The following is a 16,389-nucleotide window of genomic DNA, read 5'->3' on the forward strand; positions in this document are numbered from 1 at the left end:
GGTTGCGGGGGGTGGGGGGGGCGGGGAGGCTGCCTGGGTAGCTCAGTCGGATAAGCGTCCAACTCTTGATTTCAGCTCAGGTCATGATCTCATCGTTTATGGGATCGAGCCCCGAGTTGGGCTATATGCTGATAGCGTGGAGCCTGCTTGGCATGCTCTCTTCCTGTCTCTCTGCCCCTCCCCTGCTTGTGCTCTTTGTCTCTCTCTCAAAATAAATAAATAAGCATTAAAAAATGAGAAAGGGTTATGAAGGGCTGTTTAATTCAATGTCTGTCAACCTATAGCATGCATCAGAATCACCTAGAAGGCTTGTTAAAACAAACTCCTAGGTCACCCCCACAGTTTCTGGGTCAGTAAATCTGGAGAGGGACCCAAAGAATCTGCATTCTAACAAGTTCCCTGTAAATGCTGAAGCTGCTAGTTCCAGGACCACACTTTGAGAACTGGTTTAATCCACGTGGGCAATTAAAGCAATGGGCTAAACTAGAGGGTCCCAGAGTTTGTTTGCACATGGGAGTTACCTGGAGAGATTTAAAATATCCCCACGCCCAGTTCTCACCCCCAAACCAATTAAGTGAAGATCTTTGGGGATGGAACAGGCACTGGAATTTTTTAAGCTCTCCAGGACATTCCAGTTTACAGCCAAAANCACCAGACATGAGAGCCATAGAATGCCATAGAGTGAGATTCTCTTACATGGTGATGATGGAGAATTAAAATGCCCTAAGCTTGTATAGAGTGCAATGAAACTTTGTTTTTTTATCTCAGTACATTAAAAAAAAAAAAACCCTCACATACAAATACAATCCCCTCTAAACCCACACCTTGTTTCCCCGCACCCCTCAATGCTTTCTGATTTTCAATTCCTTCACTGATTAACAGCAAACGCAGGGGGGCAGTTATTGAGACTTCTGTGCCAAAATCTAGTTTTGACTAAAAAAAACAGTATGAAAAAGGGATGTCTTTGTCAACTGCTTTTAGGAAATCATCAACTGGGCTGAAATCAAATGGTGCATGATCACAGCAGATATATTACATGGAGTTCAAACAGCGTGTTTTTGTTCATGGATGATTAGTGCACCTGTCCTCACAAACCATCCTTGTTCCCTAATTCAAAGAAAATTGCTTACCATGCACATTACAATTTGCTGCTTCCTCTTAAAACCTTATTTCCGCTGGCCACAATTCTACCACACTCACTGTCCTTTGCTTGTCTTTTTCTGCTCTGTGAGCCAAGCCAGGTCCTAAACACACACACACACACACACACACACACACACACACACACACACACACACACACATCTCTTTTCTCCCTTTCCACCCTCCCTAGGTCCACCTGCATGCTACATGGTTTCATCTCCCTACTTTTCTTTGGCCACTGTGGCTCAATGCATTCTCCTCCATGCATCCTCATTCCTTGCAAGTACACATACAGTTCTGCCCAAATTCTTCTCACCTCTCTTTAGTCCATGCCTCATTACCTCAGGAAATGTGTGCCCCTCTTTCTATTCATGAATTACAAAATGACCTTCATCAGGGTTGTGCAGCATTAGAATTAGTGAAAAACAGAGAAAGGGAGAAGAAAGTTTAGGAATCTGAAGGAGAATCAGAATAAGGAGCCAGTGCTATGAACTTCTACCACTCTTAGAAGAGAATGCACATCCTCTTCCGAATTTCTACAAAAAGGAAGAACTCTGGTGTCTGTTGTGGGGGGTGGGGGTGGAGGTGGGACTGAAGGTTGGGGATCTTGGTTAGTAACCTAAGGAGATGACTCCTGACTTTGATTAGTGCTGATTTNCGGTCAGAGAGAGAGGAAGACACAGAATCTAAAGCAGGCTCCAGGTTCTGAGCTGGCAGCACAGAGTCTGACACGGGGCTCAAACCCACAAACCATGAGATCATGACCTGAGCCAAAGTTGGATGCTTAACCAACTGAGCCACCCAGGTGCCCCTGATGTTTTAAAAACTTCTTCATAAATATCATTTTATTAACAGTTTTTAATGTTATTTTTGAGACAGAGAGACAGAGAGTGCACGATCAGAGGAGGGGCAGAGAGAGAGGGAGACACGGAATCCGAAGCAGGCTCCAGGCCCCAGGCTGTCAGCACAGATCCCGATGGTGCTTGAACCTACGGACTGCAAGATAACGACCTGAGCGAAAGTTGTAGGTTTAAGTGACTGAGCCATCCAGGCACCTCTATAAATATCTTTGTAAAGACTCCACAGCAGTTCATGCGGGATGCACTGTTAAAACTGCTAGCTCGATTAAAAAAATACACATCTTCAGGAAAAGGTTGAAAAGAAACACACCAATATGTTCTCTCTGGGTGGTAGGATTACTGGTGATTGAATTTTTCAAGCATATTTTTCAACTTTCCAAATTTTCTACAAGAACATGACTGTTTTTCTTATTTACAAAACCATCCCAAACATTATTTAAAAAAAAAAAAATTTCCAAAGCTGTGCCGTCCAACCTCACACAAAAATCCTCATGTATTTCTCTTTGTCTTCCTAGGATTAAATCTGCTTTTCATCAAGTGCTAACCCTTGAGGGAAACAAAAACCCAGACGATTTTTTTTCAACTATTGTTTTCGTTTTAATTGCAACAGTATTATATCCAACTAATTTCCATTGCAAAAATCCACACTTTCAGTTATATTATGGGCTAAACTGGCCTTTGTGGAATGGCCTGGGAACCTACTCACTACACATAATGCTGCTTCTATGGGAAAATGAACTCTGAGTTCCAAATAATTAACTTAAAAATGAACTTTTGGAACATGTCCTATGTGTAAGCTGGGTACTGTCTTTGTAAAAAGAAAATTGCTACCCACTACCCTGCTAATGGGAGACAAATACAGTTGCAACCAATACAACAATCACAGCAAGAAGGGTTTTACTAACAAATTCAGGTCTTTTTCCTTTTACTTAAAAAAAAATTTCAATGTTTATTTTTGAGAGAGAGACAGAGACAGAGTGCAAGTCGGGGAGGAACAGAGAGAGGGAGGGAAACACAGAATCCGAAGCAGGCTCTAGGCTCTGACCTGTCTGCACAGAGCCCAATGTGGGGCTTGAACCCAAAAACTGCCAAGATCATGACCTGAGCCCAAGTCTGATGCCTAACCGACTGAGCTACCCAAGCGCCCCTAACGAAGTCAAGTTTTGCATGAAGAAAGATTGTGGAAAATAGATCTCAGCATGAATGATCACATTTTGGTTTTATCTGAGCTAGTGAAAACTCAGAGAAAATGAGCTGGCTGTTAGAAAAAAAGTCTTTGTTGGCTCCCCTGTGGTCCACACATGTGGTTTTCAAACTGTACTCCCCAAAATAGTCTCCCAAAGAGGCGGGACAAGAGATACATGTGAAAGCTCTAGAAGTCTGCAACCATATGTACCTGTTTCAATCAGAGAAATATTTCTTTTTTTCTATTTTATGCTTCCAAGCAAGGTTGCCTTTGAACCAAGGGCTTGCTACAGTCATTTGAAAACCACTGGTCCACAGGATCCTGTAAGGATTTCTTAGCATGGCATATACGGTCCTCCATGATTGGGCCTCTGTGGCCTTTGCAGTCCTCAGTCTGTTCTCTTCTTACCTGAGAGCCTCTTCCCCCACCCCCACATATGTACACACATTGGCCAAAGCTCACATACCCTTCAAGCCAGTTTGTTCACTGAACTGTGAATAAGAAATGCTCTTTAATATCTGCTTAAAATGCTAGCCCTATTTCCCATAAGTACATTGTGAACTTCTGGTTGCCACTGAAGCTCTATTTTACATGGCATTTCCTCTTAAAGCCTTCTCCATCCCTCCCAGACAGATAGGGTAATCAGCCACCTTGGTTTTCTGTGGACTGTTCTGGATTTCAGTACTGAAGCCTAGCAAGCTGGGATAATTGGTTACCCTGCAGATCGAGTTAGCCATTCCTTCCTTTGAGGTACCACTACTGTTCGTTCACACATCTATTTTCCAACTGTATTGTGAATACTTGCTGCTTGTTTCCAGGCCTGCCTCCCTAGACTGTGAAGGTAGCGGTCATGAGCATCTCTGGATTTTATGGCAACTGGTCCTAAACAGGTGCCTAGTAAATGTGTTCGTTGCTGAATGAAAGAAGAGCCAAAATGTATGAATACACCTAACTGTGCTGGGACTGAAACAGACTTGGATACACAAAGTATTAAAGCTCAGGACTTAAGTGAACTATTAAACATATGAGAAGATACACAGAGAATGACCAAAGCACCTTTTCTGAGTCACACAGGCCTGGCATGTGGTAACTTCTGATGACCGGTTCCTCAGTGTGGGAGGAGGAAGAGCTCTGTGAGCAGAGCATGGAAAGGGATGGTATTAAAGGGAGCAAAAACTGGAAAAGGATGGCCCCAACATGGTAATCTGCTGCATGGGCAAACCCAGAGAGGAAGGGGAGAAGATGATGGTCTCTGGAACTTGAAACAGAGCTCAGAAATTTAGTCTTTTCTCATTGATCTTGAACAGAGAAGGCAATCTTGATTAATCCTTTGCTGTATCATTAAACAAGGTCTGTTTGATTCCTCTGGTGAGACAATGCAGGCCCTATGACCTACTGACCTTGTTTGTAATGTTAAAATTTTTTTAAATGTTTTTTATTTATTTCTGAGAGAGACAGAGACAGAGACAGCATGAGCAGGGGAGGGTCAGAGAGAGAGGGAGATACAGAATCTGAAACAGGCTCCAGGCTCTGAGCTAGCTGTCAGCACAGAGCCCGACGCAGGGCTCGAACCCATGAACTGCAAGATCATGACCTGACCAGAAGCCAGACCCTTAACCGACTGAGCCACCCAGGTGCCCCAATTGTTTGTAATGTTAGAAAGACAACCTTTGGGCATAAAATGCTGGCTTCCTTCATGGTGATATACATATTTACTAGAAGTTTCTAATGTCCTGGAATTCTTAATAATAACTCTAGGGGTGCCTGTGTAGCACAGTCGGTTAAGTGGCCGACTCTTGATTTCTGCTCCAGTCCTGATCTCTCAGTTCATGGGTTCAAGCCCCATGTTGGGCTCTGCTTACAGTGTGGAGCCTGCTTGGGATTCTCTCTCTCTCTCTCTCTCTCTCTCTCTCTNGCTCAGGTCATGATCTTGCAGTTCGTGAGTTCAAGCCCTGTGTCGGGCTCTGTGCTAACAAATAGCTCAGAGCCTGGAGCCTGCTTCAGATTCTGTGTCTCCCTCTCTCTCACCCCCTCTCCTGCTCATGCTCTCTCTCTGTCTGTAAAAAATAAATGGTTGAAATTTTTTAAAAACAATAATAATTCTAAAATCTCTTGGCAATAACACACAAACATCAGAGTTTGCACTGACTCTGATGTGCAACTAAAATTTTCCTAAGTACTCAGAGAAAACTACTCTACCCAGTTGAAGGAATAATTTAATTTACCTCATTGGCAATTTCCTAGGTTAAAAAAGATCAATGCAGTCATCTTAGAAGTTACCACATTTCTCCAAAGAGGCTTCGAAACAATCCATATGTGCCCAATAAATTTTCATTAAGGCAGTTTTGCAACAGGACTAACCATTTAATTAAAAAGCTTCAGTTTGTGACTTCAGTTCATTATAACACTTTATAAAGTTTAGATTAAGACGTTAGAAAGCAAACCAGGAGACTTACATGGCAATGTGTTAGTAACCATGAAAGGCTCCGGCACCGATATAAAGGCTCAAATTACAAAGATCATAGGGTGTGGTACAAACATTTCTTTCTAAGTTGAGTATCTGGGGCTCAAAACACATTTTCCCATGGAAATCATGTTATACATGGTAGAAAGGCTCCCAACCTATCCAATAAAAATCTATTTAACAAAACAATGTAACTGAACTCTAATACCAAGAGGGCTATTCATCTGTGTCTCAACATCTCTATAAATACTGGGTCCACAGAAAGTCTTAATAGCTAACATTTATTCAGTGATTACTATTTGGTGACTTAATTCACACAACAACCCACTGAGATAGACTTGCTTATGATCCCCAATGGACAGATGAAGGAACTGAGGCCTGTGGGACTAATATAGCTTGTCCAGTATTGCACAATTAGCAATGAGGGAGTCAATATTTGAATCGAGGGAGTGTGAGTCCAGAGTTCTTGCTTTTGACCACTGCAAATACCACCTCACACTGTTAACAATCTCTGACGTAGGAATTCTCCTAGCAAACAAGGGCTCATCAAGAAATGAGGCACACTGAGGTGCCTGGGTGGCTCAGTGGGTTAAATGTCTAACTGTGGCTCAGGTCATGATCTCACGGTTCCTGAGTTGAGCATGCATCAGGCTCTCTATCAGCACAGAGCCCACTTCAGATCCCTCTCACTCTGTCCTTCCCTCTCTCTCTTAAAAATAAACATCTAAAAGGAATGAGGAACACTGAAACCTTCACCTCTACCTTTACAGAGGAAATGGACCCTCTTGAGGTCAATCATTCTCTACTTGCTTGGAAATGGGGAACAAAGGGCAGGTCCCCAGTTAGAGGGTTTCACACTATATTCTCCAGTGTCTATATGTATGTTGAGAGTTTATAAGCAGCTCTGTACTCTGCAATCTCCTGCTGTCCTGGTTCCTTTATCATCTTAGGCTTTCCAACTACCTTTGAGTGTTTTATGAGAGTGATTTGGCAATGAGTGACTTGACACCTCATGGCTTAGTTTACTCATGACCTGGGATTTCAGAGGTCAAAGGCCAGAGTGTACTACTGCCCCTGATGTGTTTATGGATTTCATGAAAGGCCCTGATGTTTCTTTCTAAGAAGAAAATGAATGGGACCAAAAGTGCGATAAGAAATTACTATAATATAACTAACATTTTCTTCCATACATTGACATATTTATCCCAACAGTCCAGAGTGATTGCTGAATAAGCAACATGGTGTAATTCTGTTCCCTACCTGTCTTCCATAGTGGTTCTCATCTGTCACTACATCATGGGGTTGAGGGTGGTGGTGCTTGTTGTTATTTAAGCCTTAAAATGTCATTCAAAAGGAACCTATTACAGATCGATCCCCTTACAGGTTGATGGCAAAAAGTAATTAGGTACCACTGACCGATTAGGTGTCGGTCTAGCTTTAGAGTGTTCCTTTTGAGAATAAAGGACTGGCCACTGCTAGAAAATAAAGACCAGATGACTCCAACAATGGTGTGCTCGTTCTAATCTCTCAGGATTAATAGTGCTTGTCAAAGAAACATGGAGCAGGCTACATGTGTTCAGGACAAAACCCCAGGGCAGCCCAAGTGGCAACCCGGGATTGAGAACCAGAGGGGATCTGGAAGTGGGGGTAGGGGTAGGCACAGGCACAGAGAAGAGGCAAACCAAAATGGGGCAGGAGGTAGAGGAGAAAAGCTGGGGGGGAAGCAGAAGGAGCAGATGATCACAGGGCAAGGACAGGGGCCAAATGACAATGGGGANAACGGACGAATGGATCAAGAAGATGTGTTGTATTTACACAATGGAATACTACATGCCAATGAGAAAGAATGAAATCTGGTCATGTGTAGGAACGTGGATGGAACTGGAGGGTGTTTTGCTGAGTGAAATAAGTCAGGCAGAGAAGGACAGCTACCATATGTTTTCANTTAGGGAAGCCAAGGAAGGGGACCTGATCCTCGGTCCCATTCTGCTATTGCCCTATCTCCCTGGTCTTCTCGCATACAATTTCTCAAAGCACTGCTTGTAGTTTTAGTATATTGACTTTTTCACCTTCCATTTTCTCTTCAGCCTGAACCTGATTTCTGGTTCTAAGGTGGCATTGAACACTACACCTTTTTCATGTTTCATTTCAGAACATTAGAGGAGGTAGGCACTCACTCACTAATTCTTCTGGGCTGTTCACCCAAATTACTGTATTGGGTTCAAAATGGCCAGACTGTGGCATGATCTGTGAAATATGCATTATGTTGCTCACATAAACTGGTTGTGGCTCCTACTTTGTAAGCAATTGGTTAGCTGAATGGCTCCATACACAACAGCATATGATTCTTCCCTTCATGCCCCGGAGTGTAGCCTATGGATCCATATAGCAGCTCTGTCACTGCAGTGTTGTTTCCAGGATTCTTCCCAAGAGTCCTGTCAGAGCAGGGCTGCCTGGCCTCACATGCATCATTCTTTCACTCTCAACATGGTCAAGTATTTTTGCTTGGTAGGGGAAGGGGGATCGTCCCTCTTTATGGGATACAGATTTAGTCAGGAGGTAATGAGAGAGACATCTCCGAGTTGCTTCCTGAAGGTCACTCCTCTGGAAGCAGTCCTAAAGACAACAAACACCCAAACCATGGCTCTTCCAGCAGTCAGGGACGGCTATAGCCTATCTACAGCATAAGAACACAGAATCAGAGTAAGAGAATCATTAGTTTCTCCTTTTCTTTAAGTAACACTCGTGTGGAAGCCCAGTACAGAAAACCAATTAAAAAGAACCTGTTCTGGTGGGATCAAGAGCCATGTGACCTCCCCCTTGTGCCCTTTAAGCCCAAGGAGCTCCACAGAATTCTTGGGCCTTGTGAAGTCTACTGGCAACCAATAATCTTATCAAATTCCACTTTGAAGTGACAAGGAGATGGAGGCCCAGCAAGAAGTAACCTGTGCAAGGTCATGGACTTCCTGACTGGTGCACCTGAGAAGATAATTCACTCTTCAATTCACATAATGTATACAGGTGGTAGAGACAATAGAAAACTCTTTGTCTCATCTTCTCACATTTATTGGTCACTCCTGGATGAAAAGTGATGATGAATTTTGCCATCTAAGCACTGGGGCAATTCCTTACAGAAAGAGGAGGTGGAAGAGGAAGAGAGGGTGGAAGAGGGCCAGAAGGAGAAGGAAATTGAGGAGAAGGAGGAGGCCTGGGGGAAAGGTAGGGAAGGAGGGAAGGAGGAAAGGAGGAAAGGAAGGAAGGAAGGAAGGAAGGAGCAAGAAGCAGCAAAAAGATCAGCGTGGTTCATGGCATAGTGTTAGCACTTTGCCTCTCCCAGCTACAGAGGTTAAGACTGCCTTCATCAAGCTAAACTCCCTCTGCTGAGAGGCTCATGTAAGACATATCAGAGCATCCTTTTATCAGGATGCAAAGGGTCTTCCAAAATAATGTCACAACCAGATTGGTAAAGGTATATTTCAAAATGGTGACAAAGGTTAGAAATGATCTATAGTAATCAAGAAAACCCCGATTTTCTTGGTGAAGTCATTTTTCATTGGCAAAAATACAGATTTAAAATGCCACAGGATAAAACATGCCAGTGGGCATTTCACTAGACAGATGCCCATCAGCATACTCCATGATTTGTCTATTTAGAATGGGCTCTAATTTCGAGGGACTTAAGTCCTTAGTTATAGGTCTGGTACCTATTAGGGCAACAGGCATATGCATTCTTGGCTTATTCCCAAGTCATGCTTTAAAGATACCGAGGAATGATAAGGTGATATTGGGATAAGGGTGTATTAGTCTTGGCCAACAGTAAGTCCTCAGTCACTGGGTATTTGATCTTTATTTCCCTCCTCTTTGCCTGGTCAGAGTCTCAGATTTTTGCTTGCTGTGGAATCAATTTCTTCTTTGGCTGTCTTCCGGGTCATAACTCACCAGTCTGAGCTGTCTGCTTCTGAATTACAATCTAAATGAGACTTGCAGCTTTCCTATGGCTAGGTCCCATTTTCCTATGCTAAATTCCTGACAACCATTGATTCTTAAGAGCTGTCTATCCTTTGACAGGCAATATTTTTTTCCTGATTAAAAAGAAACCCTGTTACAGTTCTATAATTATTTTAGTTGCAGTTGGTCCCAACTCGACCCTCCTTTCAGGCACAGGTTTGCCTTTAGAGTAGGAGGAGTGTCAACAAACCATCAGTAAACCTTGCTGTTCCATAGTGGTTTACGGAAAAAGAAGGGAAGGCTCCCAGCTCTTCCTGAAATACATTCAAAACAATATTGACTGAGTGCTAGCAAAGTATGCTTGCTTCTCTGGCACTCAGGAAGTTTATGTCTGACTTTAATTCCAAATGAGCACGCGCCATCAAACCCAGACATTCCAATCCACAACACAGGTTCCAGTGGTTGGAGGAGCTAGAAGCACTTTGGCCCTTAGCTGCTGCTTTTTAGTTGCTGGAGATTCTCTCCTTAACTCTCTTCTGTAGACATCCAAGCCAACCAGAACTTCCCTAGTTCTGTAATAAAGAATAAAGATAACTGACAATAGTGCAGTGCTTTAGGTGTGGGAAAGGGAGAACAGAGAACCTCGTCATCCTCGTAGTGTACACAACAGGTCTGGTTTTTAGATTCGTGCCCTCCCTTTGCTCTGGCCATCCAGGTAATGCACTCTTAATCATGAGTGGTCACACTGATCACTTTATTATCTCCATTATGTTATGTACTCAGCAGACAGCACATCGTCATGATAAAGTCCATTTTTTAGGAGCAGTAAAATTGAAAAAGAAATGGCATATCATGGGTGTATATGCTGAGCTAAGGTCATTTCTTTCTCTAATAGTGCCACTGGTCTGATAAATCAGAAAATGCCATAAAGTACATCAGGATTTCAACAGGGCTCTGACAGAGTTNAATCACAGGAAGAAGTCTGGAAAACTTCCCAAAACGTGGAGGTTAAAGAACACTCTACTAAAAAACGAATGGGACAATCAGGCAATTAGAGAAGAAATTAAAAAATATATGGAAACAAATGAAAATACAACAATCCAACCTCTATGGGATGTGGCAAAGGCAGTCCTAAGAGGAAAGTACATTGCACTCCAGGCCTATTTCAAGAAATTAGAAAAAATGCAAGTACAAAATCTAACAGCACACCTAAAGGAACTAGAGGGAGAGCAACAAGAGCACCCCAAACCCAGTAGGAGAAGATGAATAATAAAAATCATGGCAGAAATAAACACTATAGAAACCAAAAAACAGTTGAACAGATCAATGAAACCAAGAGTTGGTTTTTAAAAAAATAAACAAAATTGACAAATCTCTAGCTAGGCTTCTCAAAAAGAAAAGAGAGAGCACTCAAATAGACAAAATCATGAATGAAAATGGATTGATTATAACCAACCCATCAGAAATAGAAGCGATTATCAGGGAATACTATGAAAAATTATATGCCAACAAACTGGACAACTTAGAAGATATGGACAAATTCCTAAACACACACTCAGTACCAAAATTCACACAGAAAGAGATAGAAAATCTGAACAGACCCATAACTAGTGAAGAAATTGAGTCCGTTATCAAAAATCTCCCAACAAATAAGAGCCCTGGGCCAGATAGCGTCCCTGGGGAATTCTACCAGACATTTAAAACAGAATTAAGACCCATTCTTCTCAAGCTATTCCAAAAAACAGAAATCGAAGGAAAACTTCTGGATTCATTTTACAAAGCCAGCATCACTTTGATTCCCCAGCTAGACAGAGACCCAGCAAAAAAAGAGATCTACAGGCCAATATCCTTGATGAATACGGATGCAAAAATCCTCAACAAGATACTTGCAAATTGAATCCAACAGCACGTAAAAAGAATTATACACGAAGATCAAGTGGCATTTATTCCTGGGTTACAGGTCTGGTTCAATATTCGCAAATCAATCAACGTGATACATCACATCAACAAAAGAAAAGATAAAAACCATATGATCCTGTCAATAGATGCAGAAAAAGCATTTGACAAAATACAGCATCGCTTCTTCATAAAGACCCTTGAGAAAGTTGGGATAGAAGGAACTTACTTAAACATCAAAAAAGCCATCTATGAGAAGCCCTTAGCTAACATCATCCTCAATGGGGAAAAACTGAGAACTTTCCCCCTGAGATCAGGAACATGACAGGGATGTCCACTCTCACCACTGTTGTTTAACATAGTGCTGGAAGTCCTAGCATCAGCCATCAGACAACAAAAGGAAATAAGAGGCATAAGAATTGATAAAGAAGAAGGCAAACTTTCACTTTTTGCAGACGACATGATACTCTACATAGAAAGCCCGACAGACTCCAGCAGAAGCCTACTAGAACTGATCCATTAATTAAGCAAAAGTTGCAGGGTACAAAATCAACGCACAGAAATAATTGTATTTTTATACAGCACAAGTGAAGCAACAGAAAGAGAAATCAAAAAATTGATCCCATTCGCAATTGCACATAAAACCATAAAATACCTAGGAATAAACCCAGCCAAAGAGATAGGAAATCTGTATGATGAAAACTATAGAAAACTTATGAAGAAAATTGAAGAATACACAAAGAAATGGAAAAACATTCCATGCTCATGGGTCGGAAGAATATAGTTAAAATATCATTACTACCCAAAGCAATCTACACATCCAATGCAATCCCAATCAAAATTGCACCAGCATTCTTATCAAAACTAGAAAAAACTATTCTAAAATTTGTATGGAACTACAAAAGACCCCGAATGCCAAAGAAATATTGAAGAAGAAAACCAAAACGGGAGGCATCACCATCCCAGACTTTTGCCTCTAGTACAAAGCTGTCATCATCAAGACAGTATGGTATTGGCACAAAAACAGACACACCGACTAACTGACATCATTGGTTCTTAAAACTCATTAGGTGATTCCAATGGACAACCATGGGGTAGATCACTGGTACAGGGTCAGTGGTTCACATCCTATATTATATACTCTTTTTAGCATTCAGACGTCTCTTATTAATACCAATAACAGTCTTCCAAATATCCAGTGTTTGCTATCGTGTCACAGATGCTTAAAGCAAGGGTAGAAAGACAACATTTAAGGCTCATTTCAACTAGGATAAAGGTTTGGAAAATTAGAGATAAAAAAGGGATCTGTCCACAGTCCAGTAGGGACTTCAACTGGATGTCACTGGGACTTTTCACAAATGGCAAATTCCATCAAAACCCATTGATAAGAAGAGCCCAATTATGTGTGAATGCAAAGTTCATACAGAGATGCTCTTTTGGGGTTGAGAAAAACAAACCAAAGATTTCTTTTATGAAAATGAGCATCTCTCTTTATTTAGAATCGGGGCATTGTAACCACAGGTTTTAGACCACATATCTCCAATTAACAAAAAAGTTGGGGAGATGAGCAGAACACCAACACTGACTGGCACATTCCCATGGGAAGTTTGATTTTAACCCCTGTCACTTTGGCAAACAGAAAGAACGAGGCACTTTATTACTGGAGACTGCACTAAAAATGTCCATGGGTCATAGAACAGCATGTTCAAGGCCAATTATGTTGAGCACAAAGACTTCAGGCAGTGGGGGATGATAAGAAGCTTGTCTCCTATCTGTGTCCCTGCAAGGGTACCAATCTCATAACATCAGTATAATTAATAACTCTATGACCTTTAAAAGGCATTTTATGAGCAAATCAGGTCAATTAGTACAGAGTGATTTACATTAAAACAATCCCAACCACTTTATAACTAGTGGCGGGGGGAAAGTAGGTAATTCCTTGCATCAACGATATGTTGTGGCAACACTCACAAAGGGCTTGCTCAGTTGTAACTGACCCAACAGACACACACACACAAAACCACAGTGAAAGGCAAGCAGCCCCCAAACGTATAGCCCCAGTCTTCACCTTTAACCTCTCCTGTGTTACCTGTTCATTGTAATTTTACTGAGCTCTGCAAAACCCTCTACTCTTTGCAGGGACCACAGTATAGCCAGAGTGAAGGTGACGTTTTTGCCCATGTAGGGAATCCAATTTCCCTTTATGAATGTGTAAAAAAGCACTCTTTCTCTTTTCTGACTTTTCTATTTGTATAATCTCTCTCTCTCTTTCTACACACACATAATACATACATATGGATTTCCTACAATGAGTTGGACACTGTGCTACCTGATTTACATGCATTACTTTATTCAGTTTTTACACTAACTCTTCAAGACAGGTATTATCCCTATTTTATGTAAAGGAAACAGGTTTACAAAAGTTTTAAGTGACTTGCTGAAAGTTACAGAGCTTCTAGGTTATGGAGCTAGGACACACCCAGATCCTCATGACTACATGGGCCAAAATTGTCACAATGATCTGTTACCCTCTACCATGCTGTCTTCCTTCCACTTTTTTCCTTCTTTTCTCCTCAAAGCCCAAAGGGGTGGATGGGTGGTAGTACGGGAAGGATTTCAAAGAAAGAAAGACTAACCTACCTCTCTTTTGTACCTCTCCCAAAGCTCTGCAATTTTGCAATTCCCCACACATAGCCTGGTCTCCAGGATCCAAGAAAATACAGGTTTCTTACAGGCTCATGTTATGTCTTTTCCTCTCCAATCTGTCTATGGTTTTGGTGACTACATGATGCAAATCCCAAATACGGGCATATAGCCCAAGACATTATGTTTTCTCTAAGCAAACACGAGGGCAACATATTTAAAATCAAAATTCAAAAAGCACTTGTGACATCAGGAGAGAGATAGAGCGCTGTCTCAATACAGACCTGTTGATTGAGTCATTGGAGGTTGATCACACACAGAGAAAATGAGAAAAGTTAGACTAAATCCTTATCAGTGGAATTCAACAGGGTGGTCTTTCTGACAGGTCTTTTTGTTATGGCCTTAATGTAGGCTTCCTGAACCTGGTGGCTTGTTAATCTGCAAGTACTTGTTTAGCTACAAGGCTGTGGATTCTAAAAGAGACAAGCTGTTCATTATGAGTTCTAATCCTAGGCTGGAAGATGCCTATAAAGATTAAAACTTGTTTCCTTTTTTCTAACAATTAACAGCCTAGCTAAAGAGTGATCAATTGTAATTGGGGAACTGAAGAAGGTAATAAATGCATTACCAAGACCAGTTGCTTTACAGTGCCATTTATTTAATCCTTAAATTTTGCAGGTTGTAAATTACTCATTAGAAGGCAGAAAGCAAAATAGCCGTAATCCGTTTAGTGCCTCCAAACTCTGAAGACTTAGAGGAGGAAATCCATGGAAACAAGAGGCCTGATGTGTTCTTTCACTGCTATTTCTTAATGGGCAAAGGTGGTTAAAGAATAAGGATAAGCCCAAGTAATTATCCTGATGCGCTGGTCCATAGGTCAGGGGTGGGCTTGATTAAATTCATGGAGGGCTGACCCACAAACGGTGGGAAAATGCCCCTTCCTTTCCACTCAGCCCTGCAGGCAGCTAATCAATGTGCACATCTCACTTCCAGATTGTTTCATGAGACCAGAGCAATAGCCCGTAGCATTCATTAGGGCATTTGCTCCTATCTGTTGTTTTCTAATCAGTGCAGGGACTAGGACAGGAGGCCAAGTGCCAGAGAGAAATTAGAATGGGGCAAGGAGGAGACTGTCCCCGTCTCCATACAGGGGAATGCAGCCCCCAACTACAAAAGGTTCAATGTAAAAACTAGACAAGTAGTTTGTAGGTTGCTTTACATATATAGAAACCGATGTATATTTGGTTTGAATATGGATTTTATAAGCTTAATGTGTAAACACCAAACCATTTACCAGGACAATTTTTTTATTCTAAGGGCAATATTCAATTTTAGGCTCAGTGGTAATGGTGTAAACAATATGCAGGATGCCTTTGGTGCTGGCACTTTACATGTGTTTTAAGTAGAATTTGAATCTGTTGCATTTCCTTTTTCAAAAGCAGGATGCCCTTTAAATATGTAACACAGCTTCTGGCTCACCCTTAGCCTCTACACAAAAAAATAGCTACTGGCTCACTTCAGTGCTGAGCGAGTATTTCGTTCTGACTCCTTTGCCATTTACTCTCATGATCCATGGCTTATCTCTGAATAAAGATGGTGGTGTTAGGCTATGAAACAGAGCTTTTCTCTTTTCAAAGGTAACCAGACCACATAAGGACCAAACCTGTTTCTGTAGCAGCAAACGGAGTCACCCAACACAAACTATCTCCATTAATTTTCTACTAGACAGTCTAATTAAGTTTGTGATTCCACCAGGCTGGTGCTTGTGTCTATCTCATGTTCCATTCGATACACACCCAGCTGCTGCTGCTGCTCAATAAATCATTACTGACAATGAGACAAAATCTAATATAATTTAAAAATTATAGGTGTTCTGGAAATGCGTTAATTCACTTCGTTAAAGTAATTATAAAGCAAGTATTTCCTAGATAGATCATTTAACCATGAAATGTGATAAAAAATACTTTTCTTCTTACATCTCACTTTTTTAAAGCTATACTTTTATTTAACAGCAGAAAGCTGTACTAATGAATTTTAAAGACCCCTGCCATTTGAAATCCTAATATCAAAGCACTTGGAAAAACCACGGAGACACCTTAAGAGATACTAAGAAGAGCTCATAACGATTTTGTGAAGTATAACTTGGAGCTTCTGTGTCACTTCTCTCAGGAAAGGGCCCATTTGTGGGCACTTTTGGTAGAGACAAGGAATGACATTTGGCCCCTTTCCTGGGGCTGAAAAACCTATGTT

General features: G+C 41.5%; 1 protein-coding gene across 1 annotated transcript in view; it reads right to left on the reverse strand.

Moving 5' to 3' along the window:
• The window catches only part of PAK3 (p21 (RAC1) activated kinase 3), a 107,084-nt gene that overhangs the window by 6,384 nt on the left and 84,311 nt on the right, over positions 1–16,389 (reverse strand). The window contains exon 15 of the mRNA XM_077776455.1: positions 10,706–10,716. Within this exon, the coding sequence (XP_077632581.1) occupies positions 10,706–10,716 (11 nt within the window). The remainder of the gene's footprint in view (positions 1–10,705; positions 10,717–16,389) is intronic.

The sequence above is a fragment of the Crocuta crocuta genome, unplaced genomic scaffold (genome assembly GCF_008692635.1).
Source record: "Crocuta crocuta isolate KB4526 unplaced genomic scaffold, BGI_CrCroc_1.0 scaffold238, whole genome shotgun sequence".
Classification (NCBI taxonomy): domain Eukaryota; kingdom Metazoa; phylum Chordata; class Mammalia; order Carnivora; family Hyaenidae; genus Crocuta; species Crocuta crocuta.